We start from the raw sequence: 27,827 nt of genomic DNA on the forward strand, positions 1-27,827 counted from the left end.
AACAATATAGTGTTTGTTTTCTTTTTTTTCGACGGTCTTCAAGGCGTATCTTTTTTTTTACCGAGGAAAGAAAAACTAGGTCAAACCCTTACCAAGGGAACCAACCAAAATGTCCTTTCGTACCAACAAGGAAAAATCAATATCATAGGGAGGAAAGAAGAGGGTAGGGGAGTTATAAAAAGTACCCTTTATTTTTGTATTATTAATAAAAATATTTTGTCAAATATCTTAAAATCTCTATTATATAAGCCAAGGGAGGAGGTGTGGTGTCCTCTTTTGAAGTGACTAAAATACCCTTAATGATCTAATTAATAGGAAATTCTCATTCCAACTTGTCATTTAAAACAAGTTTAAAATGGTATATGCATCAAATACTTCAATAAAAAATTAAATGGACAAAATATTTATACCTTATAAAAAAAAAGATGGCATACATAACGTGCACATGAAAAGTCTAAACATTCACTACATTTGATACTCTTTAATTCAGTTAAACCAACTCATTATTTTTATTATTTCTGTTCAATATTCATTCACAAAAAATTAATGTTAACAATAACTCGCAATCTTTTTATTTTTTTACATTAGCGAATTAATATATCTAAATTCATCGAACTGTTGAATTTTTCACATTTAAGTTTAATCATAAATAAAGTACGAATGGAGTATCTAATAGAATAACAAATTTTGAAATTAACGCACGCATCGCGTGCATATGAAGGCTAGTTTAACCTGAAGAAAGAGAAACAAGCGTTATATTATAGGATGGAGGGAATACATATCTTGTATTTTTAGTTTTATCTCAAAATCAGACATAAACTCCCTTTATCTCAAAATATGAAATACATTCTTGAAAATTTGTTTCGCCTACAAGTATCTCCTATAATATGATATATAAAATCCATACATTAAATTTGTATGAAAAACATATTCATAACATGGAGAAATACAAGTTATCTTTTTGAGATTATGACGGCGACTCTTTTTGCGTGCGTGTTATTCTTCTCCACGAATACGTGAAGTTTATAGTGACATGTAAATATTCATTTGGTGATACATAATGTCATCCAGACATGCATCGTCACTTAACTTCTAATTGGGTTCTTAATGTTTTCTATAACATCGGGGATATACATATTAATTTTATAATTATGTAGTTATTTATTTGATGACAAAAATATTATTTTAAAAGTACATGCCTTATTTATCTGAATTTTGTGTTATTTATGTAAGTATGACATACTTGGAGAAAAACAGATAATAGCCTAATAGTGTTGGCATCACCCCCGATCTCAAAAATCATGGGAACGTGTCTTACCTCTTGTAAGGAAGAATCCCAACTTTCCCCATTCCCTATAAGGGACTTCATCTTACCTTCGAAAAAAATGACATACATGAAATAATCGACTTTTTTGGTTAACAAATTTAGAATTGGGTTAAGGTTATATTCATTTCAACCTATTTTTTTAGAAGTTTTCTAATTTTTTCTGAACTTTGAGAACTACTATTTTTTTTGTTAACTTTTACTTTTTTTTATATATTTTGATTGTTCATAAATATTTAGTATCTTTCAAAGCTATTCTTAACTTTTCACAAATTAAGCGAAAATAAATTGAAGAAAACATACTCTAATTCTAATTAGTATATTACATGTTTTATGGGTAACTTTATACGAGTACTCTACGCTTTTGCTTTTTTGCTTTGTATTTAAGTATTTTTTCCTGTGCTTTTAAACTTCTTATTTGTTATATATGTACTTAACCGTTAAAAAACCATTGTATACTACATATTTTTTTATTTTTCCTTTGCTTTTAAACTTTTTATTTGTTATATAGTATGACTTTTTTAAAAGTTGAATGTAATGGAGCAACGAGGTAATTTTATGTGGAATTTTTTTTGCCCCTAATCTAATACTAAAAAAACTAGAAATAAGAAAGTAAACTAAAAACTTAAAGTTGACTTAATGGAGAGGTATAAAATAAAACACATCAAAGTTTAAAAGGTACACCTTGAAAGAAAGAAAAACGTCAGGGTTACAACGTAGAAAACACTAAAACGTTAAGAAACTATATGCAAATGAGCCATATATTTTCCCCAAGTGACGCTTATATGATTGTGAGGGGATGTTTAGCACTAGCATTTTAGAAACCAAACTAGTTATTAGGCCCGGGCTATGCCTCGAGTAAGAAAATTTTCATTTATTAATATTGTATTTCGATATAATAGCACTAAATACTAGGGGTGTTCAATGTCGGATATCGGATCGGATCCGAAAATTTCGGATCGGTGAAATTGCGATACGAATCCGATCCGAAATTTTCGGATATCCGAACTTTTCGGATCGGATACCGGGTTTTCGGACCGGATCACCAGATTTTCGGATCGGGTCCGTTGTATTTTTCGAAAAATCCCGATCCGAAAACCCGAAAATTTTTCCGGATACCCGATCCGAAATATCTGAAATCTTAAAATCGGATCGGATATCCGAAATTTCGGATCGGATCGGCGGATTTTCGGATCGTATATTTCGGATCGGATATTTTTGCACACCCCTACTAAATACAACTTGGTCTAGTGGTTAAAACTTTAGTTCATGAACTTGAGGTCATGGGATCAAAACCTATACTATGCAATTTCTAATTTTTTTTATTGTACATGAATTACATGAACTAAAACTCTCTAAGGAGAGCGCCACGTGGCATCGTTTCTGGTTTACACACGCCTTTTAATATATTAGTATAGATAGCGCCTAGCGGTGTAGACTAGGTCAAAAAACTAGGTCAAAATACAATTTGAAATTTCTAATAGTTAAAATCTATACAAATATATTAAAAGGCATTCCAATCAAAGGAATTTTTTTTTAATAACGAAGAAGGGGATAGCCCAAGAAAGGAAAAACAAACAAAACAAAAAGACCAACAGACCCAACAAAACGAAAGCAACAGACCCTACAACAAAAAACACAATAAACTAAGCCAACTAGGGAGGAACTAGGCGTGGCAAGGCCACACCCCAAGCATCCTCATTCGCTATTCTACGAAGCGATACAGGTAAATCCTCCAAGACAACGATCCTGTGAGGTTGAGCCACCCCTTGGTTGGCGAGCCAGTCCGCGGCTCTATTTCCTTCACGGTAGATGTGCATAATATGGACTACCCAATCCTCTTTTCGCAACAACTCTTGACATTGTTTGATCAAATGGATACATTCTCCATCACTAGGATCATCTTGTTGCATGAGTTTAACGCAAGCTAGATTATCCATTTGAACAACCAGTTTTGAAACCTGTAAATTTCGAGCTAACTCCAGACCCCTCAGCAAGGCCATAATCTCCGCGCGAAAAGCAGTACAGATACCCAAAGAAGCCATCATGGCCGAGATAACATTCCCAGCATAATCTCGAATAATGATACCCCCACCAGCATTACCAGGGCATCCCTTGGCCGCACCATCTGTATTCATGGCATACCAGCCTGCCGGAGGAGGTTGCCATGTAACATGGATCTCCTTGTTATTGATCCTGCTAGATGCGGAGGTCCCTTCTTCGTGCAGCTCACTTTGGAGTAACTCATCAACCCGTAATTGCAAGAAGGCTCCTATGTCAATCGGAATCTCGTGGCTCTTGTTAATACAAAACAGTTGCGCCAGCGCCAAACCCACCACAAGGTAATACAAAAATAGGTAGACCAATTCAGATTATCCTTATCCTCCTCCGTATTCAAATTCGCCATCATCCACTGCTTCAAATTAGAACAAAAGAAATAGGGTAGATTAGAGGGGCCACCCACCTTCTTCCATATACTACGAGCAGCCGGACAGTCACGTAGTATATGGAGGACTGATTCTACAGGTGCATTACAAATATAGCACTTGGAGTCCTCCGCCAGTCGACGCTTAAATCTATTTTCATTACCTAAGAGCCTGTCGTGACAAACTAACCACAAAAAGGCTCTCACTCGTTGATGAACCGGCGCTTTCCAAACCATACTCCAAAGAGTGTCTTCGAATTCATTACTTTCCTTTCGGATAATGGAAATCGCCGATTTGATAGTGAATTGACCTTTAGAATTACTTCTCCCCAGTAATACAGGTCACCCAAGTTCGGGTCATTGTGCACTTCATGTGCTTGAATCAGTTTAAGTGTATTCGAATCCAAATAATGGGCAAAAGTATCCCATTTCCATCCAAAGCCCTCTTCCCACATATCCGCCATTGTGACATCATGAAATTCCAGTGGAATTGGTTGGGTCACCAACGAGGCTAGCGGGACTTTTGTAGCCCAATTATGATCCCAAAACCGGGTGGTTAATCCATTTCCAATAGCTACCTGGGTCCCTTCACAAAGGATCCTCGCATTTTCTGTAATCCCGCTCCATACGTTGGACATGCCCGCTTTAGGCTCAAACATATTAATGTCGCATCGCCCATTACAGTATTTGGCTCTTAAAACCCGAGCCCATAGTGCGTTAGGCTCTTTCAAAATTCTCCAACCTAGCTTCGTGAGAAAAGCTGAGTTTGCCTGCCGAGCCGACTTAAGCCCAATGCCTCCATGTTCTTTTGGGCGTTGAATCGTTTCCCAAGAAAGGAGGTGAACTTTTCGGGTGTCTTCATTCCCTCCCCAAATAAACCTTTGGACTTTGCGGTCCATGTCATCACAAATTCCTCGAGGAATTTTTGCAGATTGCATAGAGTAATAGCCCAAGGAAGCAACAGTAGAGTTGGCCAATGTTATGCGACCCGCAAGTGACAAGTATTTCGATTTCCATCCTGATAGCCGACGATCAATTTTCTCGCATAAATGATTGAACGTAGCCTTGGTAACCCTACTAGTGAGAGTAGGCATCCCAAGGTAAAGCCCCAGATCAGTGGTAGGTTCCATGCCCAACACACTACTTATTTCCAGTTGGGAAGAATTAGGGACGTTCTTCGAAAAATAAACGCAAGACTTCGGGTAACAGACTTTCTGCCCAGACGCACGACAGAACCGTTCAAGACAATCTTGAATAATCTCTGCTTGTTCGATGCTAGCCTCCGCGAATAAAATAATATCATCCGCGAAAAATAAGTTGGAAAGCAATGGCCCATCTCTACTGGCTCTAATCGGTTTCCATCTTTGTGCAATAATCGACTCCTCAATGATTTGAAATAATCTTTCCATACACATCACAAATATATAAGGTGATAAAGGATCACCCTGACGGACCCCTCGACTTGGGTTGAAGCTAGAGGATGGTTCTCCATTCCAAAGAACCTGCATTCGAGCTGTTGAAATGCACTCCATGATGACTTCGATCAGTAGCAATGGCAAGTTCATTTGGAGAAGAGTATCTCGGATAAATGACCATCTTAAACGATCATAGGCCTTCTCGAAATCAATTTTCAAGGCCATAAATCCCTTTGCCCCTTGCTTCTTCTTCATGGTATGAACAACTTCCTGGACAATCACGATATTGTCCGTGATTTGCCGCCCAGGGACAAAACTTCCTTGAGTGTTTGAGATGAGAGAAGGTAATATAGGCTTGATTATGTTAACCAGTGTTTTTGTAATGATTTTATAAACAACATTGCATAATCCTATTGGCCGAAATTGGAAAGCTAATTCCGGATGGTCCGTTTTGGGAATGAGGACAATGTGCGTATCATTGAGGTGCTCGGGCATGCCTTTACCTTCTAGAACCGACATAACTGTTCTAATGACATTATCTTTCACAAGCTCCCAATTCTTTTGGAAGAATAAGGCCTGAAACCCGTCCGGCCCCGGTGCTCGCAATGCTCCCAGATTCTTAACAACTTCTTCAATCTCAAAATGTGTAAATGGTTTGCTCAATAAAGCCCACGACTGCTGAGAAAGTTCCGGAAAAAAATTTCAGTTATCCCATCATCCGAAAATAAAGTAGAAAAATAGCCCGCTAAGTGATCTTTAATTTGGGCCTTGTCAAAGAGCCAATCCCAGCATCATTTTTTATCGCTGCCACCTTGTTTTTCCATTGCCGGACCACGGAACTTAAGTGAAAGAACGTTGTATTTCGATCCCCGTTACGAAGCCACTCCACCCGTGACTTTTGGTACCAATAGAGTTCCTCTTGAGCCAAAACTTCCTCCAATTCTCGTCTCAGTTTAGCCTCTAATTTGAGAAGACCCCGATGATGGTCCGTAGCAAGTCTTGACTGGATTCCAGATAATCGAGCTAAGAGGATCTTTTTTGATTTGAAAATATTATGGAAGATTTCTTTGCTCCAAGTTTGGAGACTTTCAGATAAGGAAGAGAGAGAGACTGTCAGGGGCGTAGCAGAGTTCCAGTGATCATGAACGAAATCTTGAAAGTTTTCATGAGTCATCCAAGTTGCTTGAAAGCGGAACGGACGAGTCATTTTTTGGAGGGGAACAAAACCATTGGGTGAAATCAACAGAGGACAATGATTCGAGGATAAAGAGAGGAGATGTTTGACCTTAGCCTCGGAAAAACGTAGGCCCCAATCGCCATTGCAAAGAGCCCTATCCAATCTAGCCGACCGTCGAGTCTCCGGGGATAGGCCTCGGGCCCAAGTATGAGATGCTCCAGAAAACTCAACTTCTAACAGCTCCATATCCTCGACCCATTCATTGAATCTCGCAGACCGACGTTGAGTTTCGGCGCAAGCACTACTTCTTTCCCAAGCATAGCGCGTATCATTAAAATCTCCGGCTAACAACCACGGTTGGTTATGTGAGGCAGCAAACTGTTTCAGTTCCTCCCACAAATCTTTTCGTTTATTAGGATCCGGGCTAGCATAAACCGCCGTGAAATACCACGGAGGACTACCTAGCTTTTTAATATCCATGGTAATATATTGGGACTGCTGGGAAATAGGATCAATCGTAACCAATTCTTTTCGCCAATACACCCAAATACCCCCACTAAATCCCGTCGCATCCACACGAGTATGACCCGAGTATCCCAAAAGAGAGGCAATTTTAAGAGCCTGCACACCGCCCATGTGGGTTTCCACCAGGACTAGGACTACAGGATTGTGAGTACGGATGAGCTCCTTGAGAACGAGAGAAAAAGCACGACTACCCGCACCTTGTACGTTCCAAACCATACAAGTTATGGGGAAAGTATCAGTGGCAAGAGGAGGAAGCCTATCTATCATTAAATCTGGTATAGATGTAACACTTGTCATGTAAGCTTGACTAATTAACCGTAAGACACGATTAATTTCATTGGGCAACATTAGAGTCATTATTAACTCCGGCATCTCCTGGCTCGGATTGAACCATGTCTCGATCCGAATCTCTAAGATATGTGTCAGGGGGGTCGCCGACACCAAATATGGATCCTCCATTGGAACACCCACGCATAAAATCTTCTCCTGGGGGACCGACAATAGGACTGCTTGCGGGTTCAAAAAGCGGGTTTCCATTCAAAGTAACTTGAGGGGCTACTGAATCTTGAATGGTGGAAGACGAAGATTGAACAAATTTAGGAGCTTGGCTAGGAATTTGGTTTTCTTTACCTACTGGAGGGACTTGGGTTGATGAGCTAGAAGGTAGATTTTCTGGGATGCATTGATTGGAGGGCTTTAGGGCTTTCTTAGTCTTTGATGCTAACTTTTTTTTTTCCGGAAGTGGCATCGAATGAATGCGGGAATTCGAGATTTTGTTTCCTTTAATTGGTGACTTACCAAGATTAAAAAGGTTCTCCAAACTCACATTATTGGAAACGTCACTCAAATTGGCAGTGGGAAAGGATTCCTCTAACGTTTCCATAATAACCTCCTCATTTGAAATCAAATCCAATCGAGGCTCGCGCGTTATTACCTCCTTGACGCCCTCCATAATTTCTTGGTTTTCCAAAATAGAAAAGCGGGATCCCTGTCCCGCCATTGTCGGCTGAATATCTGCCTCTTTTTGAGGTGAAATGATGTTGGCCGTTACAGCTGTTGTGTTTGGAGCTTCCGCCGGTGGACTCTTATGGACATGGTGTTGAGGAGTTACCTTTTCCGAGCGCCCCGGTCGTGCTCGGCTTGGTTTCTTAACAAGCATCCACGAGCCAAATTCTTCCTGTTCCTCAGGCTTGTGGATTGATTTGGAATAGGTCCTATCAATATTAAGTTGAGCAGCAGGGGTTGTATGAGTTGAGAAGGAGGCGTGATCATCCATAGTATGATCCCGTGAGCAGTCAGCCTCTAGATGACCTAATTTCCCACATTTGAAACACACCATTCGTATGCCTTCATATTGAATACGCCAAATACGACCTTTGAGCCAAAATTTGGACAACAAAGGTTTGGATAAATCAATTTCCACACTCAATCTGGTGAATTGACCTCTTTGAGCTTGAGCTGTATTTTTATCAATTCTTAACACCTTCCCTATCTTCGCACCAATTTTGTGAAGAAAGTTTATATCAAAGTATTCAACTGAGAAGTTGGGTATACGGACCCAAGCTGTGAGCACTTTAATAGGAGCTTCGTCTGGAATAAAATTTGGTACCCATTTTCGGATTGTTAAATAATTATCATCTATAAGCCAGGGACCTTGAGTTAAAACGAAATTATAATCTGCCTCATTGGTGAATCTGGCAATAAAATATTTGTGCCCAATATCCGTTAAAGCCAGCTCTCCTTTGAGCTCCCATTTTTTCTTCAACTTACGCATGAGTCCCATATAACCCACGTTGCCTGCAAACATCTTAATGATTAGGGTGTGTTGCCAAGGTTTTCGCATCTTCCTTTTTTCCTCCTTTGAAAGTAGAATAGCGGGGCAACTTTCATTATGAAGAAACTCTTCAGGGGCAGTATCATCATCCGAAACATCCCCTTCATCCTCCATATCTACAGAGGAGTTGAGGTTACTGTTGGAGTCAGACGAGTTACCTTGAACCATGTCCTTGAAAGAGAGTACCGGTATGTGGGGAGTAGGTACCTGGATACCTTCCATGGCCGAATTATCTCTAGTGGTCCTGTCTTGCCCCCTATCATCCGCGTGACTAGCCACCTCATTAGATTGTGGAGCATTTCCAAAAATTAAATGAGTAATCTTTCTCTTAGGTTTCTTATTAGATCTGGTAATCAGATCGGTTTCTTCTGGAGAGGCTTGATGATGAGTTGCAAGAGCGAGGTTTTCCTTAGAGAGCGACATCATCTTTAATGAGTAATTTTTAGGTCCTAGGAGAGATGATTTAGACAAAAACAAATATTCCAATCAAAGGAATGGTACCACATGACAATATTATAAAGTTTCTAATACACATTTTTATAATCTCAATCAAAATATTAACAATGTGTAATTATTAGGATCGGAACACATGACCTTTGAAATGAAATGTGAGAGCTCAACCACTAATCCATTACAATTTTAATGCTTGATGTTTCAAAGTAATACATAGTGAAGTCTTATAATTATATGTAATTAAAAAAATATGTAGACAGTTTTAAATAAACGGGGCTCCCCCCTCCTTCTGCATCAAAAAAAAAATGTAGACAAGCTTTTTGATCTTTAACCTTTTTATCAAGTAATAAAATTCTCTTATCCAAATTCCATTAAAATTGTTATTTTTGAACAACTTATCATGCCATAACATTTTCTAATTTTGCTGTAGACAGAATAATACGAAAAGCTAATATAATCAATCATGAAATTTGTGAATAATAATATATTTGATAATAGTAACTGATCCGGGACATCGCCCGGACCAAAATACTAGTTATTATTAAAAATACTGACATTGGCTAGATCTAAACCTTTTTTTTTCACTATTATCCTTATTCATTATTATCGAAAAATTACAGGCACCACAATTACCTAATCTCAACCCTTTATTTTTAGTGGCTCATTTTTTCCATGGATTCCGTTAGCCTTAAAATATTTTTATTTTTTTTGCCAAAAACCAGTTAATTTATTAATGTATAACTGCTAATTTAATTATAACAATCTATAAAAGGCGTGCGTGACAGTAAAATTAGCTTGCATCAAGATTTGAACCATGACTTTTTGCTATTGGACATGACACAATTACCATCTAAACCAACTTTTAATCATGCTTTAAGTGTCCAGATTATTATGTTTGTACTTTTAAATGTTGAGTTTTCCTTAATATATTTTAATGAGAATAGAAAAAATGCATATCAAATTTCGAAATAATACTAATCCAAGACAACGCCCGAGCCCAAAGACTAATTAATTAAATAAATAGTGTAGATTATAGATAAAAAAAAATTGATGATCTATATTGCTACAATTTTATTACTTCCTCCGTTTTTTTAGATGTTACACTTTCTATTTTAGAAAATTTTAAATTAGATGTTACATTTTTATTTTGGGTAATAACTTCTCTCTATCTCTCTCCTATCATATGTTCACATGGGACCCTTTTGTTTTTCATTCTCTCTATCTCTCTCCTCTCCAAAAATTACCTAGGAGTCCGTGATTTGAAAAGTGTAACATCTAAAAAAAACGGAGGAAGTATATCATCGTAAAAATATCCGGAAAAAAGCAGCAAAAACTCTGAGATGGTAAGCCCCACTCTCCGTCCCAAAGAAGCCCAATTTAAGACCACCAGTCCAAACTACCAACAAAAACACAAAGGTTTTAAGAAAAGCCCAAACAACAAAAAAAGGCCCGGCTCAAACCTCAGAAATCTCCCCATATTTTGGCATAATATAATGTCATTCATATTAGGGTTTTGAGGAATTCTCTTATTTTTCACTGGTGATAGTTGCAGCTTGAGACTTTTCACGCCTCTTTGTATCATCTTCCTCCCCCAATCTCAAGCGCAGCCATGGTTTGTCTTTCTCTTTCTCTCTCCTATGTTTCTCAATCAATTTGTGATTCTTACTTAGTTAAAGTTTTAATCTTTTGCTTTTGTTTTCAATTTTCAGATTATCCCAGAGAAGAATCGTAAGGAAATCTGCAAATACCTCTTCCAAGGTTGGTCTTTCAATCTCTAGATCGAATCTGTTTAATTTTAATCTTAATGGGTCTGAGTTTTTATGTGAATTTGATTTCATTGTATGTTGTTTTAGTTCTTTTGTTAGTGTGTAATTTAACAGTTAATTTGGGTAGTTTATGTCCTCATATTACTTGATTGTATATTTATATGCCGTTGTTTTTGTTATTTAAACGTGAGATCACAAACATGTTTTTTTTGTTTTGTTACATATGTTGATTGGCAGGGAGAAATCTTTAACATTTGTGGTTTTATATGTTGGGACTTCAATCATACTAATGTAAATCGTAATATTATATTTGTTGTTGTATACTTTTGTCTAAAATTATGTGTATATGATTCTGTATTGATATATCTTGTACTCTAGGACATAAATTAGCAAATCCCATAATGTTTCTTACCACTTTTCTCAAAGAGCGCTATTCTAATGCCTCTCACCGGGATTTCTGTGAAAGCCGATTGTCGGAGCGCTAAAATTGGTTTCGAGAATAAGTATTAGTAGTAGGGCTGTTTGGTTTTGGGTGTGCTTATTGTGAATCTGTTATTGATGGTTATTGAATGTACCCTATGGTTGCAGAGGGTGTGTGCTATGCTAAGAAGGACTTCAACCTTGCAAAACACCCGGATATTGATGTCCCAAATCTACAAGTGATTAAGCTCATGCAGAGCTTTAAGTCAAAGGAGTATGTCCGTGAGACCTTTGCCTGGATGCACTATTACTGGTACTTGACGAATGATGGTATTGAGTTCTTGAGAACTTACCTTAACCTTCCATCCGAAATTGTTCCTGCTACCTTGAAGAAGCAGATGAAACCTGCTGGTCGTTCCATGGGACCTCCCGGTGATCGTCCACGGTATAATGTTTGATTTTTTTTTTTTCCAGTTGTTGCTGATATGTCTCACGCCTTCTGTAGAGAAGGGTTTTTAACCTTTTTGTGACGATACTTACTTGCATTCTCTATTTGACAGTGGCCCACCCAGATTCGATGGTGACAGACCAAGATTTGGCGACCGTGAGGGTTACCGTTCAGGTCCTCGTGGACCAGCTGGTGAATTTGGTGGTGAGAAGGGTGGAGCTCCAGCTGACTACCAGCCTTCATTTAGTGTAAGTATTTTAAGTTTTTGACGAGTCGTTATGCTAGATATGCTATAGTTCTATCAATGTGTTGCGTATAGTCGCTAGATTGTCCAAGTTGCTTTTCCCCTATGCTTGCTTACTTTTTCTGCCAGCAGTTAGTTACCCTCTTCCTCTTAATGGTGTGGTTAAATGAAATACTCTTCACCTCTTTTTTGGACATCTTATGTTCACTATAAGACCATAGTGAATCAACTCTTTTGAGGTCATGATGGTAGTACTATAAACTCTATAAGACCGGTATATGCCTTGTTGCTTGAGATATATGATTTGGATATTGCCGGTATGATAGGAGCAGTCTAGCGCCTTTCTCTTCTTGAAGTGTTGAAGAAATTTTAAACTAAAGGAAGAAAAGGGAGTCACAACTTATTAGTGGAACTTATAACATGTATGATTGACATGATGGAGTTGTATGCCTCTTCCAGCCGATTGGATTTTATGGTGCAGATGTTGATTAGTCGTTAAATGCATTCATTAACTTTATGTGTTGTGAGTCCATCTTAAAAGCTGTATATTATTGCCGATGTTTAGACCAACTGCATTATTTACAATGTAATTTTATTTACAGGCCGGAGGAAGGAGACCTGGCTTCGGTCGTGGTGCTGGAGGATTCGGTGGTGGTGCCCCCGGTGCTCCTGGTGCACCTGGTGCTTCAGGTTCCTTTGCTTAAGATGAAAACGGGACTTATGGCGCTGATGGTTGGATCGACTAGTAGTGGATTTTTTCTTTAGGCTATATGAGCACAATTTCAAACGTTTTTAGAGGGCATGTCGTTTGTTTTGTAACTTGGTCTTTATTTTCAATGTAAACTACAAGAGCTAGTAGTAATTTTGACTATTAGCATTTTCTTTTTGAAATATCTCAACTCTTCTCCTTCTAAAGAGACTCTATTAATTTTGTTACTTCTTTTGTTGCATAATTTGCATTGTCTCTTTAGGGCATACCCAACAGAACTCATCACAACTCCAGACTAACTTTTGAAGAATTTGATATCGTAGGATATACCATCAATCACTTATCATTTAATTTCGCATATTAGTTGGATGTAAAATCTTGTTGTAACCATTAAAATAGTGTTCATCCAATAAGAAAAAGGTCTGTCAACAAACCTCTGCAACAGTGCACGAATCTGTTACTACTAATATCCTCAGAAAGAATAAGGGAATTAAATTGGTTATTTGTTAGTGTTGTTCAATCATTTTCTTAACTTCTTGATTACCCTAAATTCCTTTATATTCACTCCCCTTCTCCACCCTCACTCAAACTATCACTTACTCTCCTCTACTACTTTATGGTCACCTTGAGTGCCACCACCACCCTTCCAATGAAACCACCACCTTTCCACTTGGAACCCTAGCCCAACAGCCTAAAACCACCACTACTTACTCGAAACTCAACACAGCAACCTGAAATTAACACACAACCTAACTCGATCCCAATCCTGAAACAAATATGGAGCTTGAATGTGAATTTTGTCCGGGGCAAAGCATCACCCTCGTTAATGGTAGTTTTGCCAATGATGTGATATACTGTAAATAAACTTTTGTTGTCAAAATGTGATCATCATGACCTTTCCCACCCTCTCCCTGCAACATATCCGTTTCGTTTGTATACTTTTTCCGTTTTGGTCAGTTAATTTCATATATTCACATGATTATTAAGCCCTATACTACCATTAAACGGAACTTTACTCGATGAACATAAACTACTATTTAATAACAACTAGTTTTTAGGCTTGTCCTGATAATTATAAATTTCATTTATAAACATTTTACTTCATAAATATAACACTAAATATTACTGGATAGTTAAAGCTTTAGTGTATAAGCTTGAGGTTATGGAATCAAATTTTATAAAATACATTTTTTATTTTTTTTTATTATATACATGTTTATATACAATAAATACACTAGAGATAGCGCCACGTGATGTGGACCGTTACTTAAGAACACCTTCTAATAAATACTCCATATATATATGTTGTTAAAGTTATAATTCATAATACATAATGATTTTGAGTTATACTTTGTGACCTTTTTGATAATTAATGGCAATATTGAAAAAGGAAAATAAAAGATAATAAAAAGCCGTGGAGGATTCGAACTTCTAATTTTACGATAACTAAAAAAATGCCAAAAATGCAAACTAACTCCTTAACCACTCAAACAAATATAACTTTAGCAACCTTTCCTTTTTTCCTTACCGATAACAACCTTTCATTTTCCTGAGACCCTGTACCGACACCCATGCTCATGACCGGGTTTGGAACAATGGGCATTAAGTGCAATTATTTCCCCTGATTATATCAATTTACCATTTTGGAAAGAACAAACTGATGAATATTGATTTCAATTTCGGATTAGAATTGAGCATTTAGGATGTGTCGGAAAAGTATACAGTAGTGCTTCATATGTTCTTGCAACTTTTCACTACTAATTCCAGGTCATTTCCAGCTGCATCGTTTATGTTTTTGGATTTTGCTCTAGTGTTTTGAACAAATGATATCCCGAAAGTCCAAAATCTGAACTCCAGAATGTCGAAAGCTCACGCTTAATCTTATAACTTTCACGTTAATTAGTAAACGGCAGAGGGAGCAGACAGATAATTTAACAAAGATCAAAATATAAACGCATTGAGATTTGAGATACTCACAGAAATAATGACTGAAAAAGATCCAACTATTGAACTCGATCAAGTTACAAAAGAGTAGCACAATTAAGTTCTGATCGAAAAAAGACACAAAAACGAACTCCAGACATGGAAAACTAGAGGGTACTTCAACACCACTAGACCCAACAAACTACTAATATCATACTATCGAAATATAGTGTGTCTGGGATATCAACAATGGTAGACAAAAAAAAACTCCCAAGGGAACAACCTTAATCAACTTCCTCCATCTTGCTTTCCTCAGCAACATCTTCTTCCAGAGCAGGCATATCAGCATCTTCACCAGCATCATCCTCTTCAATGCTCAATCCGAGCTTCAACATCCTGTGAATCCTAGCAGCAAAGGTGTTCGGATCCTCGAGGCTAAAGCCAGAGGTGAGCAATGCAGTCTCAAACAGCAGCATCACAAGATCCTTCACTGACTTGTCATTCTTATCAGCCTCAGCTCTCTTCCTGAGCTCCTCCATAATACCATTGTCAGGGTTAATCTCCATTGTCTTCTTGCTAGACATGTAGGCACCCATGCTGCTGTCACGCAGTGCCTGAGCTTTCATGATTCTTTCCATATTTGCGGACCAACCATACTCACCAGTCACTAAACAGCAAGGAGAATCAACTATCCTGTCAGACACCACGACTTTCTCAACCTTGTCACCTAAAACGTCCTTGATCACCTTGCACAGGTTTTCAAAGGATGCCTTCTTCTCTTCTTTTTTCTTTTTTTCTTCCTCGCTTTCATCGTCAAGCTTCAAGCCTTCCTTAGTAGCAGAAACAAGTTTTTTGCCGTCATACTCTTTCAGTTGCCCAACTGCATATTCATCAATGGCATCAACCATGTAGAGCACCTCATAACCCTTCTTCTTAAGTCTCTCCAAGAACGGAGAGTTCTCAACTGCCTTCTTGCTTTCTCCAGTGATGTAGTATATGTCCTTTTGACCTTCCTTCATCCTGGTAACATAATCCTTCAGGCTTGTGAGATCTTCGCCACTCTTGGTTGAGTGGTATCGAAGAAGGTCAGCCAACTTGGACCTGTTCTGGCTATCTTCATGGATACCCAACTTTAGGTTCTTCGAAAACGCCTCATAGAACTTGTTGTAATCATCTTTGTTCTCCGCAATTTCATTGAACATTTCAATGCACTTCTTCACCAAATTCTTCCTAATCACCTTCAGAATTTTGTTTTGCTGCAACATCTCTCGAGAGATGTTTAGAGGTAGATCATCAGAGTCTACAACACCCTTAACGAAGCTGAGATACTCTGGAATGAGCTCCTCACAGTTGTCCATGATGAACACCCTCCTGACATACAGCTTAATGTTGTTGGGCTTCTTGCGAGTGTCGAACAGATCGAAAGGAGCCCTCTTTGGAACAAAGAGGATAGCCTTGAACTCAAGCTGCCCCTCAACAGAGAAGTGCTTGACAGCAAGGTGATCTTCCCAGTCATTAGTCAAGCTCTTGTAAAAGGAAGCATATTCTTCCTTAGTGATCTCCTCAGGTTTGCGCAGCCAAATTGGCTTCTGCTTGTTGATAAGCTGCCACTCATGGGACACTTCCTTAATCTTCTTCTTCTTTTTCTTGTCTTTGTCCTTCTCCTCGTCAACATCCTCGACATCACCCTCTTCTTCCTTCTTTGGTTCATCATCTTCATCATCACTGATCTCCTTCTCTGTAGTCTTCTCAGTCCAAAGATAAATTGGGTAGCTGATAAATTCCGAATGTTTCTTGACAAGATCCTTGATCCTCCTCTCTTCCAAATATTCCAACTGCGCATAAGAATCACAATAAATGCATCAGAAACATATCATACATACTCAAATCAAAGAAAATATTCAGCAGAATCTACAACCCTCAAGTTACCTGATCTTCTTTGAGGAAGAGAGTGATCTTAGTACCCCTTCCGAGTTGCTCGCCGGTGGTGTCCCTAGTGACAGTAAAAGAACCACCAGCTTGAGACTCCCAAATGTATTGCTCATCATCATTGTGCTTGGTAGTCACAATAACCTTTTCAGCAACCAAGTAGGCAGAATAGAAACCAACACCAAATTGCCCAATCATACTGACATCTGCTCCAGCCTGCAATGCTTCCATGAATTCCTTGGTGCCAGATCGGGCAATAGTACCCAAGTTGTTCACCAAGTCTGCAAGAATATAGTTCATGTTCAGGACAATTCTAAAATTACTATCACATCATGAATGCAATACTAACTAACTAACTTCGTGTCAAAAAAAACAAAAAACTAACTAACTAAACATCGAAAATAACTACTCTATTTCGTCGCGAAATCTGCTCTTCGCTGTCCAGAATTTAAAGACCCGATACTATTTCTGAAGAACAACTTATAACCATGGAAATCTACACCTCAACATATATGTCAGATATATAATCAGGGACACATCGTTTATACAATAATACAACTTGAATATTCAAGAAAGCTCATAGTCTGCAATCTGCATCCCACAATCTCCAGATTCAGTGATTATTTTCTCTAGATTATCTAATTCCTCCAAGCAATTATGATCTCCTTAACACAGTTTTTATTTACGGCAGTGGTTATTCAAGCAATTAGAAAACACAAAATCAACATTCATCTCAACGTGTTTGCATTTTATTAAAAAAATTTCAGAGAGCAACATTTCAACGAGGTCCAAACCCGACGTTTCAAGACGGAAACAACACATTAATCTTAACCTAACTATACAAGATGTTTCATGTTCGTCATTACATAAAGTTAAAAACAGAGATATCCTTAATTAGTGGCATCTGCTTGCTCTGCCATTGAAGAATTATCGCAAATCTATAATCGCAAATCTATAATTAGGAGAAAACTACAGGATCCTTAATACATGACAAGCAAATTGAGTTTTTCGAAATTGTAATTAGTAATAATTTGTCAAATTTCGGTCAAATAATACATGTTAACAACTAGATGAAAACAAGTAAAATTTGTAAAATCAAATTCTACGAAAAATTCTTAAACTGACGAGCTAACAAAATACAAACGCAAACAAAAATAATCAATTCGATACAGAAATGCACATGCAAAGTTCTATTAATAATCTCATTTCTCCAAATTCAAACAATAAAGTTGGCACACAAAACTTCATCAAATGAGATTCTCTTCTACAGCATTCAAATAAAGATTTGAAGACATTATTACCTGCTTTAGTCATTCCAATACCACTGTCAATAATAGACAGAGTCTTGTTCGCTTTGTCAGGAACAAGCCTGATGAACAACTCTGGCTGAGCATCGAGCTTACTCTTATCCGTCAAACTTTCAAACCTTATCTTATCCAACGCCTAACAAAATAGAGCAAAAAAAAATCGTCAATCAAACGCACAAAAAAAAAAAAAAAAAGAGAGAAATATAGTGAAAATTGAGGAATTCGACATACATCTGAAGAGTTAGAAATGATTTCACGAAGAAAAATCTCTTTGTTAGAGTAGAAAGTATTTATGATGAGACTCAGAAGTTGATTGATTTCTGCCTGAAATGCGAAGGTCTCAGCTTCACCCATTGTTACGTCCGCCATAGAAGCACCTTCAGAAAAAATAACCTAGAAATTTCGCGATTAGAGAAGAGAGAGAATGTGGATTGATTGCTTTGATGTTTTGCTTAGATTGCTTTAGAGAGAGAATGGTGATGAAGGCGAGAAAGACAGGAAGAGGTTTTTATAGCAGAGAGGAGAGCTATTTTCTTGCTTCTTTGGTTCTGGAGAGTTCTACTCTTCTCTAGAATTGTTTCGTAGTTGTGTTATATTTTTGGTGGGGTTTTTAAAAAATGTTGTGAGGAAACGACGCATTTTTGTTTGTGGTGTGGAGTTATGGATATGAAACTGTGCGTCTGAGGAGGAACTTTTTTTTTTTTGTTGAGAAAATAATTCGAGAAGGTTCAAGCCAACTAGTTGAGTCTGGAATGTTCACCGTTTTTTCTTAGATGTTTACAGTGAAATGATTTGCGAAAATAGTGGAAATTGGGAAACCAAACGCTTTGGTTGCTCTCACATTGGTCGTTGACCCCTTTCATGCACCATCAGTCAACGTAAGGATGGTAATGGGGCGGGTTTGCGACGGTTCACCTGATCCCATACCTGTTTGTTTTTTTACATATTCAGACCCATCTCAAATTCATTGGGTCAAAATTTTTTCAGATCCAGATTTAGATTCATTAAATCTGACAGATCCACGGGTCCTAATTGGGTCCTAAATGTGTCCATCATAATTTTAAGTTTTCATTACATTTTTGAATATATGTAATTAAAAAAATTTTGCCCTATAAGTCCTGTATCCCTGGTTGAAGTATTATCTAAACAAAATTTTAAAAATTAACTCATGAAATCTTAAAATGTTACAACTTACAAAGTTACAAGTCTTAAATGGAGTTACAACACTAACGAGTTTATAAAATCACAACTAATAAAACTTTAGAGTATAGGTAAAAAAAATTATAATATGTAAATAGGTATGCGAATCAAGTCGGTGCCTAACATATGAGGACACAGACCCGACCCATGCTCTTTGGGACACAGGCCCGACCTAGACCCATTGGGTCTAAATTTCTAGACACAGACCCATATAAATGGTCGGGTCCAGGATCCATTGCCATCTCTAGTCAACCGTATTATTCTACGTATGCCATACAATACACGTATTTTTCCCTTTGCTTTTTTTTTAAAAAAAAAGTTTGAAGGATTTACAAGATTATTTTTGACGGATTGGAAGGAAAATAAGTTTGAAGAATTACAAGATCCATTCCCTCAGTTTGGTTTGTGAAAGAAGATATATATGAATGACCATAACCACAAATCGGAATTGTTTGACCATTACTAACAGTATTACCATTTGTATTGCTCAAATTAAAATAAGACGTGAGATTACTTGGTGTGGAGGTCATATGTGAGGTAACACCAATGTCTATATACCAACTGGAGTCCGGAGAAACAAGTGTCATAGTGTGAAATGCAAAAGTAAGATCAGTAGGAACATATGCAACCATATAGACTTGAGTTGCACGCAGGCCCAACCGCCCAGCACACTCGAACCTTGTTGACTTACTAGACTATTTGGATATGGCCCGAGAAGAGGAACTGCCCACTGATGAGTGTGGGCAAGGAGGAACTACCCACTGTTGGGGCACCCAACACCAACTACCAGCTGCATACGACCAAGGAGGGGTGGTAGCCTAAGATCGTTGTTGTCCGGACCTCCACTATGACCACCGTCGGCACGACCACCACCACCACCACACTTTCCTACCGCCGCAACCACCATCAGATTGGTTATGATTATTGTGCGAGCCATGGTTCCATACTTTCTTACCATGGCGAGTATGAGAAAAGGAGTTAGATGCGTCATCCTCGTTCCGAGTCACCATCATAGCCGACGGTGATTCATGAAGCATTGGCATTTCCTTCAAGGAGAAGGCTCGAACCTGTTTCAATGAAGGAAGACAAAGGTTTACTTTGCCGAATTATGGTGCCAACACCCTTGTAGGCCTCGGTAAACCCAACCACCATGAGTAGGAGAAGGCGACTATCAGACACCACCCCCCCACACTATTTAACTAGTCAGAGAGGGTTTTAATCCCTTGACAATATGCCGACGCATTTCGAAAATCCGGTATCTTCACATGTGTGAAATCTTGTTCAAGAGCAATGGCGCGAGACATTTGATTATCACTGGTCCAGTCTCTTGATTACGTGAGGGAAGCTCTAACTGTCTGAGTTAGACCTTAATACAAAAATCTTCATTCCGTCAGTTCACCACTAAGATTAAGGCTATGTTCTTTTGGATTTATTCTCAGCCAGTTAATTTAAGTTCAATATCTCTCTATAATATATTTTCTATTAGTTTAATTCAATTCATTTCAGTTCATTTTATCTTAGTGAAAAAGAACGGGACCTAAATAACCTAATCCATCGCATTAGCATTTGGGTCTAGTTGACCATTCTCCCATAGACCATAGTCCCATCCCATCTCGTTCGTAACGCACCAACCAAAACCATTGACTCTCTTTCAAGATGTAAGAAACTCGTGCTACTTCTCTTCTTCATTGCTAACGAGTAATGGCGGGTGTTAAAAGTACGCTTAGGAAGAAGAAGAAATCCGAACGATCCAACTCAGTTCTCAACTCGTCAATGCCTTCCTCTCTCTCTCCTACTACTTTTAGATGGCTTTCTCGAGGCGTTGCATTTGCACTCGCTCTTTGTGTTCTAATTCTTTTAGGCGTTTCATCCAACGCTTGGGTTGCATTTCCTCACTCTTCCCAGAAAATTCAGTCTCCTCAGATTTACACCATTGATGTTGTCAATGAGTTTCATCATGATCATAAAGCTTTTACGCAGGTTCGATTTTTGAAGTTTCATGTTAATTGTAATTCTCTGTTGCTATGAATTGGATTTTGATTGTTATATTTTGTTGAATTAAATTATCTTGGACATTATGCTCGTTTTGATCAATTGAGTGAAAATTAGGTTGATGTTAGGGTTTGTTTTTCTTTTTGATTAGCTGTTGAATTGGTGATTGTTCTGAGATGATGGTTTTTGGGACAGGGATTTGCATACATGTTTATGGTTTTGTGGATTGATAAGTAATTAGTGTGTTTGAAGTTGTTAAAAGTTGACCCGACTGAAAAATTGATCCAAAATCAAATCAAAACAGTGAGTTTTGTACATGAATTTGATGACATTACATCAGAATCAAAGTGAATTGCAGTAGCCAGGTATTGTATTGGATATTCGGATGTGCTTCGAATTGCATGACAGAGTGCACTAAAGTACTCGATTTTTCTCGCCTGTTTATTTTAGATTTCTAGTTCATAGCCTTTTGCTTTGAATTTTGTGTTGACTTTTGATAAATGTTGTGACAAGAAGTTAGTCAATAGTAAAATTTTCAAGAATGTGCGAATCAGAATGATTGAAACTGGTGGCACGAATCCTGGGATGGTGAATCTTTCCATGAGTATCTAATTGCTGTTTAATTGATTAATATAGATGTCTATTGAACCTGGATTTCCAGAAGTTTTAATAGACTTCAATTATTTAATTTTAATTTGTTATATGAGCTACCTAGAGCACTTTAAATATATGGAAGGAGTCTCTGACTATCTGAGTGCCTGGTCATCTGAGGCTGCATATACCGAGTCTCAGGGGGTTTTATTTCTGAATGTGGTGTTTCTCCGTGACAATCGTTTTACATGTGTGCTAAGTGGAGAATGACATCGCGTTTCTTTCCAGGGGCTTTTATATTGGAAAAATGACACTCTTTATGAATCAATTGGTCTTTATGGCGAGGTGAGTTCCTCCTGTGACTCTCTTGGTATGTTGAAAGAAAGCAAGACCTTCATTATGTGTTGTATTGATCATCTTTATCTGTTTAGTACACAAGGTCTAGAATTGAAATGGCTGATGGTACTATTTCGCGTGGTCTTATACATAATTTTATGATGTTTTTGATTTTGAATTTTGCCATCTGATTCCAATTTAAATTCTGCAGTCTGCTGTAAGGAGAGTAGCTCTTCGAACTGGAAAGGTACGATATTTTGATTGTAGAGATTTCTCATGAGCCTTCCCTTGACTATTGACTTAGTAATTTATGCTCATTTCCACAAGATCTTTGTCCTTGACGATTCTTGTGTGAAGTTGGTATCTTGTGGACTCTCCTTGTTGATCCAACTATCCAAAGATTTGATGTTCTATTATACAAAAATATGGTGATAATGAGTACTCTGCTATTGATTGTAATTTATGCTTGTATACCATCTTACTGCTCTGCTTTTTACTAGTCCTATAAGCACACAATGCATACTTTGATGTTGAAAACACATATTGGTACAGAAAATAGCTTTAATAATTCATTTCATCACTAAGGCAATGACATTTTTTTACAATTTAAATATTAATCACACAAGGATTTTTTAAGCATTTCAGGGGACACCAAAGTCCTGAGGTGTTTTATTGAATAGAGATTACCAAGAGTAACCATACTAGTATTTAAGTAGCATCCACGCCTTTGATAAAGATAGCAGAAGTTCATTTGCCCAATATAGGGTCAAACCTGAAGAAGTCAGTGGTGAAGTAAAAATACTCCCTGCGTAACGAATTACTAGCAACATTAAATATTTTATTATTTTACCTCTCACAAATAATACCAAATGTTGCTAGTAATTCGTTACAGAGGGAGTATAAGATGTGATATCGCTGTTTCATCTTCTTCATTGTTGTTCTTCTTCTAGTAGGTGATTCAAAAATGAAATGATATCCCTTTTACTGTTTTTCGCTTTTGAGGAATTCTGCCGACATTATTGTTTTCGTAGAAGCTTTATTCGGCTGCTAGCTGTGTATAGTATTTCTAAGTTCATTGACTTCTCAAGAAAAAAAAAACGTTTGCTTCTGTCCAAATGATATACTTTTTTCCTTCTTGTACTTGCGAGCGCATAATTATTCTGCTTTCCATCTATCGTTCTATTGGCTGCTTTTAATTAATACTTTCTCATATCTTAAAGGTTGAGGCTCAGTATAAGATGGATGATTCTTCTTTTGGGGAAGGATTAACTCTCCTGGATGAAAGGTATGTATCATTGTTTTGGTAACTTCTGTCCATCGACTCACAAAGTAATATATGGAATGTTTTTTGAGTTTATTTGAGAATACCATGGGTTCATGTCCAATTGAGCAGCTGCTTTTGTACCGTTTCTTTTGCTGGCAAAGGCTTTTATGTATGCTTGCATTGCACTTTTGAGCACTTTGTCGATCAACCTGCTTCCTTCATACAATTGTTATACTCTCTTGGCCTTCATTTGGTATGGACTGTGGTATTGAGAATTCTATATTATATTTCACCAGGTTCATAAATGAGGGATGTAAACTGTTAACTGCAACTTCTCTTTGCCTATTGTGCATACAGTTAGAAATGATGGTGACTAAAAGTGATTAGCCTAATAAAGATCCTAAAAAACCAACTAATTGTTAAAGACGGTAAGTGGCTCTAGGCCAGCTTTCATTTGAAAAGGCCGAGAAAAAAGATAGTGGAAAATAGTTACATCTTGTTAAATAAATCCTAGATGTCTTAATTCATGTATGCTTTGAATGATCCTATTTCTTTCTCTTTTGCTCTAAAGCTTATTTTATCTCTGATCAGTGAATGTGAAAATGGTTAGTGCTTTGATGTGTTTTCTAATACATATTGCTTTTGTAGGTTGTATCAAGTAACTTGGTTGCGGAATATTGGTTACATTTATGACAGAAGTAATTTAAGCAAAGTCTGTAATTGATCTTTTTACCCATCTTGATCTACTTTGATTGTTAATATTCTATTATTAAATTTATTGCCTGATTTGTCATGGAATACTCTTGATTGACCTTTCTGAAATTCTGAACGCACCCATATTTCCCTGCAACTTTTATACCAAATAGCTTGCATATGGCTGCTGTTGTGAGATTTGTTGCAAAGATAGATGTTGCAACTGTTTTTGATACCAATAGCATGTATTACAATAGAATACACTTCAAATATCAGTGTTGGTTGTGACATGGTTGTTTTTGCCCCCTGTGATACAATAGTCTGAGTCTTTGGCTTGTAATTGATGTAATTGTTCTATAAAACTTTATTTTGTTTGAGTTTGGAGACTGCTAAGCTGGTATCTCTATTGAACATTGATTGTGTGTGGCTATGAATTGGAAGGAAAGCTAATGATAAGTTAATGTATATGATGTCAAGTAAACATTACTCGTACATACACATACTTCATTCTGTGCTGTATTCCTTTTATCTTATTTCTTCCCTGTCTTGTTTCCTTTCATCTTATTTGAGTTATAACTTCTTGTTTGCTATCGCTGATTCATCACCTTTTTAAAGAATTGTTGTAGTATACTCGTAGTGCCTGCTTCTGCTGTTGGTGCTGTGTGGTTAATGTGTTTGACACATCATGCTTATATGCTTGTCACAGCTAGCAACATTTACTCATCAAATGAATGATGGTTGGGGGCTAGCAACGGATGGAAAAATCTTGTTTGGAAGTGATGGCTCTTCGACATTGTATCGTTTTGATCCCCAAACTATGAAAGGTACCTATCGTCCTGTCCTTTATTTCAATTACTCTACTCCCAAAGACGAGCAAATTTTTTGAACTCCTTATATGTAGTTTGTTTGCAATTTCCGTACATTGGTGTAAAGTGTATCATTTTCATTCTCTTGACAATTGAAAAATTCTCCACCCTCTTTTTCCCCTCCCCTCCTCCCCATCCCAAAGAAAAGAGAGTCAAAAGGAAAAGGTGGAAAATTGAAGACCTAAAAGTTTTCTGTTCTGTTACTTTCTTTTTTTTGATGGCATACCTGAGCTGAACTATTGCAGCTTTTGTTTACAGAAATTCAAAAGCAAACCATCACATATAAAGGTCTTGAAGTACACAATCTAAATGAATTGGAGTTTGTGAATGGTGAAGTGTGGGCAAATGTATGGCAGGTAATACTTTTTTGAAGATTCCAGTAACGATTGTCAGCCAGGAGGGATCCTCTATCCAGCTTGGTCTTATCTACTGTCCCAAGTAGTTTTCATCTTGAAACCTCACCCACTCTTATTAATTATATCAGGTAGTTAATTTTAGATTTATGAGGCGACTGAAAAATGAAGGGAGTGGGAGACAGGATGAGTCATTAATTGGGACTTGTGATTTCAACCTCGTCCTTAGCTCTCGTGTCTTGTATATTAGGTTAAGTCTGTTGAGTTGTTTAACTTTCTGCATGAAACCTCGTTAAATGCATCTGTTTTTGCAAAGTGAACTTGCTTTGCAAGCTCACCTGGGATTTTGCCAACCTTTTCTTATCAATACTCGATAGTAGGAACCAGCTTTAGATTGGTTCCTAAAAGTTGTGGTCAATCTATGTTGGCAACTGGCAAAGTCTTTTCATTTCCTCAAAGTCATCGTGGCGTTATACTGTGATTATATGCAACTATGTTATACCACTGCTGGCAGCAGATCATATCTAATTTCTAAAGAACGGGCTGATCACTGTGAAAATCTACTTTTACCATCGAACTTTTTTTTTTTTTCATGTTCAACCCCAGTTTACAGAAGAATTTCGAGGCTTCGGTTGGGAGTGATGGAGGTTGCCTGTAATGGGGCTTGTTAAGTGCTAACTAATAAGTTTACACTTAACGAACTATAATTTGTGTTTTTCTTGTGCAAGCCTTCTAAAATTTGATTATTCTCCCTGGGCAGACTGACTGCATTGCCAGAATATCACCTGGAGATGGCACTGTGGTTGGGTGGATTCTTCTTTCGAATTTGAGGTGCCTACTTTATTATTCATGCAAGTCTTCTCCTCATCACTTTTCCAATTTTTGACTTACTTTGTTTGGCCTATTTCAGGGAAGGATTGATAGCAGGTGGTGCAAAGGTATGATTTGATTGTATCACGTGACTCTTCTTCCTTGGGTTTCTATTTGATAAGTCTTTCTACAGGTTATACTTTTTTAATGCTCTTATGTACTCTGCTGAGCTTGCCTCTGTGGTAGAGCCACAGAGGCAGGACATAATCTTAGGAGGTCCCAGGACCCAGGTTCATTTTCACGATTACTTTTTTGCGGGGAGGGGATGGTATTGGGTTTGTCATGGCCCTTTGTGATAAAGCAGTATTGTAAGTTTACAATTTGATAAAGGAAAAAAGTTATCTTATGTGCCTCTTTTCCAATGTTCTAGGGTATTGACGTCTTGAATGGCATTGCATGGGACAGCAAGAAACAACGCATTTTTGGTAAGCTCTTTCTTTCGAATGCTTTTATCTATCTGACTTGTAGAATCATCTATCTATTGCTGTGATCTTTGTAATTCTTAGTGTATGCATAAACAGAGAGATGACAAAAATCTCAGTTTCACAGCAGCTATGCATTTTTATCAAGTACGCTTATGATTTTCTTGTTGATGATTCTAATCTGTAAATCAGGAAAGTGAATAGATCTGAATATGCTTAAATGGAAACTGGACATTACCTGCTGATTCATGTTTACATTTTTTGCTTCAGCCTCAGTTCTTATGGCCAGACGTGTAAATTTCTATGTTATATAATAGTGAAGAAAGGCAGATGAAAGTAGCATATAATTATTATATTAAGGTCCTAGGTACACTAGGTCCTAGTGTCAAATATGTCGTCCTCGTTGTATGTGTAGCTATTGTACTATCGGCTTTCATGCCTCATATAAATTGGAAGGAATTTGAGAAAGAAATGATAAAATCTACAGATAGTATTCTAGCTTGTACTCGCTCTGTTCTTTTTAGTGACACATGCCCTTTATCCGAGGATGAACATTGGTTGTTAATTACACTTTGTTATTAATAAATATTTATGTAATGATAATATAATGAAAGTTAATCTTATGGTATAACTTTTATGACATTTTTTCTCTGCAGTGACTGGTAAACTTTGGCCAAAGTTATACGAGATCAAACTGAAGCCAGTGGAGAAAAAATCTAATGTTAATGTTGAGCAGCTATGTATCCGAATGCCATTTCGTTTCTAAAGCTGCTCGATACCGGCAGAAATTTCAAAATAGTGTTACTTTATTCTTGATTCAAGTGAATCTAGGTTTGTTGTATATAAATTTTCCATAGGATTTGGTTGATAGACCTATAAGCCATCCGTAAAGTTGAATGTTCAAAAAAAAGCTCATACAGTTCAATGTAATGTTTGTAAGATGCCTATGAAGTTGAAATTAGCAATCTCTCCTCAAATCTCTATGCGCATACATCTGAAATACATGTAAAGCTTTGGTATAACGCTTGTAATGTAATTTTGAACTATTTTTACATGAGTTTCTACATGTGAAATAGGCCAGTCAAGTTAGACTCGAGTTTTAGTTTGGTTCAAGCCAGATTTTGGGCGTTACTACTCTAATACTCTTGGTGCATTTCTTTTTGGCGTTCTGGTTTCTGGGTTCTGATGGGTCTTTGTGACAGATGAGATTTTGCCATTTTTATTTTTTGTGTTAGAGAAAAATCTACTAGTTTCTTCACCTAAGTAATTTCGTGGCCTTTGTTTATGCCTTTTCATGCTTCTTCTTATAGTTTACTTCTCTCGGACGAAACATTCTAATTG

General features: G+C 37.5%; 4 protein-coding genes across 4 annotated transcripts; 2 read left to right on the forward strand and 2 right to left on the reverse strand.

Moving 5' to 3' along the window:
- Window positions 1-2,979: 2,979 nt before the first annotated feature.
- Window positions 2,980-7,163, reverse strand: LOC125495445 (uncharacterized). Its single transcript, XM_048640112.1, has 3 exons — window positions 5,976-7,163; window positions 4,073-5,842; window positions 2,980-3,621 (listed from the first exon to the last, which is right to left on the reverse strand). The coding sequence occupies exons 1-3, from the start codon at window positions 7,161-7,163 to the stop codon at window positions 2,980-2,982; spliced, it is 3,600 nt and encodes a 1,199-aa protein (XP_048496069.1).
- Window positions 7,164-10,606: 3,443 nt separating this feature from the next.
- LOC104888371 (40S ribosomal protein S10-1) lies at window positions 10,607-12,967 on the forward strand. Its single transcript, XM_010673321.4, has 5 exons — window positions 10,607-10,765; window positions 10,863-10,911; window positions 11,508-11,784; window positions 11,900-12,035; window positions 12,634-12,967. The coding sequence occupies exons 1-5, from the start codon at window positions 10,763-10,765 to the stop codon at window positions 12,733-12,735; spliced, it is 567 nt and encodes a 188-aa protein (XP_010671623.2). The 5' UTR covers window positions 10,607-10,762; the 3' UTR covers window positions 12,736-12,967.
- A 1,755-nt stretch (window positions 12,968-14,722) lies between these two features.
- Window positions 14,723-18,489, reverse strand: LOC104888372 (heat shock protein 83). The gene is made up of 4 exons (XM_010673323.4): window positions 18,131-18,489; window positions 17,894-18,035; window positions 16,593-16,873; window positions 14,723-16,498 (listed from the first exon to the last, which is right to left on the reverse strand). The coding sequence occupies exons 1-4, from the start codon at window positions 18,266-18,268 to the stop codon at window positions 14,948-14,950; spliced, it is 2,112 nt and encodes a 703-aa protein (XP_010671625.2). The 5' UTR covers window positions 18,269-18,489; the 3' UTR covers window positions 14,723-14,947.
- A 2,203-nt stretch (window positions 18,490-20,692) lies between these two features.
- LOC104888373 (glutaminyl-peptide cyclotransferase) lies at window positions 20,693-27,599 on the forward strand. The gene is made up of 11 exons (XM_010673324.4): window positions 20,693-21,079; window positions 21,971-22,027; window positions 22,230-22,265; window positions 23,239-23,303; window positions 23,931-23,994; window positions 24,682-24,799; window positions 25,100-25,197; window positions 25,955-26,025; window positions 26,105-26,132; window positions 26,435-26,489; window positions 27,143-27,599. Exons 1-11 carry the CDS (start codon window positions 20,801-20,803, stop codon window positions 27,250-27,252), a joined length of 981 nt encoding a protein of 326 aa, XP_010671626.2. The 5' UTR covers window positions 20,693-20,800; the 3' UTR covers window positions 27,253-27,599.
- Window positions 27,600-27,827: the final 228 nt, after the last annotated feature.

Source organism: Beta vulgaris, chromosome 3 (assembly GCF_026745355.1).
Source record: "Beta vulgaris subsp. vulgaris cultivar EL10 chromosome 3, EL10.2, whole genome shotgun sequence".
NCBI lineage: Eukaryota > Viridiplantae > Streptophyta > Magnoliopsida > Caryophyllales > Amaranthaceae > Beta > Beta vulgaris.

Bases quoted from the DNA above. Each gene is read 5' to 3' on its own strand.
- LOC125495445 (XM_048640112.1), bottom strand. From the start codon at position 7,163: ATGACAAGTGTTACATCTATACCAGATTTAATGATAGATAGGCTTCCT. The intron at 5,843-5,975 runs GTGGCAGCGATA...GAACTTTCTCAG, and splicing joins TCCGGCAATGGAAAAACAAG to CAGTCGTGGGCTTTATTGAG. The intron at 3,622-4,072 runs GTAATTCTAAAG...TGTATTAACAAG, and splicing joins ACCTGTATTACTGGGGAGAA to AGCCACGAGATTCCGATTGA.
- LOC104888371 (XM_010673321.4), top strand. The intron at 10,912-11,507 runs GTTGGTCTTTCA...CTATGGTTGCAG, and splicing joins CTGCAAATACCTCTTCCAAG to AGGGTGTGTGCTATGCTAAG. The intron at 11,785-11,899 runs GTATAATGTTTG...TCTATTTGACAG, and splicing joins CCTCCCGGTGATCGTCCACG to TGGCCCACCCAGATTCGATG.
- LOC104888372 (XM_010673323.4), bottom strand. From the start codon at position 18,268: ATGGCGGACGTAACAATGGGTGAAGCTGAGACCTTCGCATTTCAGGCA. The intron at 18,036-18,130 runs GTATGTCGAATT...CTATTTTGTTAG, and splicing joins TCATTTCTAACTCTTCAGAT to GCGTTGGATAAGATAAGGTT. The intron at 16,499-16,592 runs GTAACTTGAGGG...TCTTATGCGCAG, and splicing joins TCTTCCTCAAAGAAGATCAG to TTGGAATATTTGGAAGAGAG.
- LOC104888373 (XM_010673324.4), top strand. From the start codon at position 20,801: ATGGCGGGTGTTAAAAGTACGCTTAGGAAGAAGAAGAAATCCGAACGA. The intron at 22,266-23,238 runs GTACGATATTTT...CATATCTTAAAG, and splicing joins TAGCTCTTCGAACTGGAAAG to GTTGAGGCTCAGTATAAGAT. The intron at 23,995-24,681 runs GTCTGTAATTGA...TGCTTGTCACAG, and splicing joins ACAGAAGTAATTTAAGCAAA to CTAGCAACATTTACTCATCA.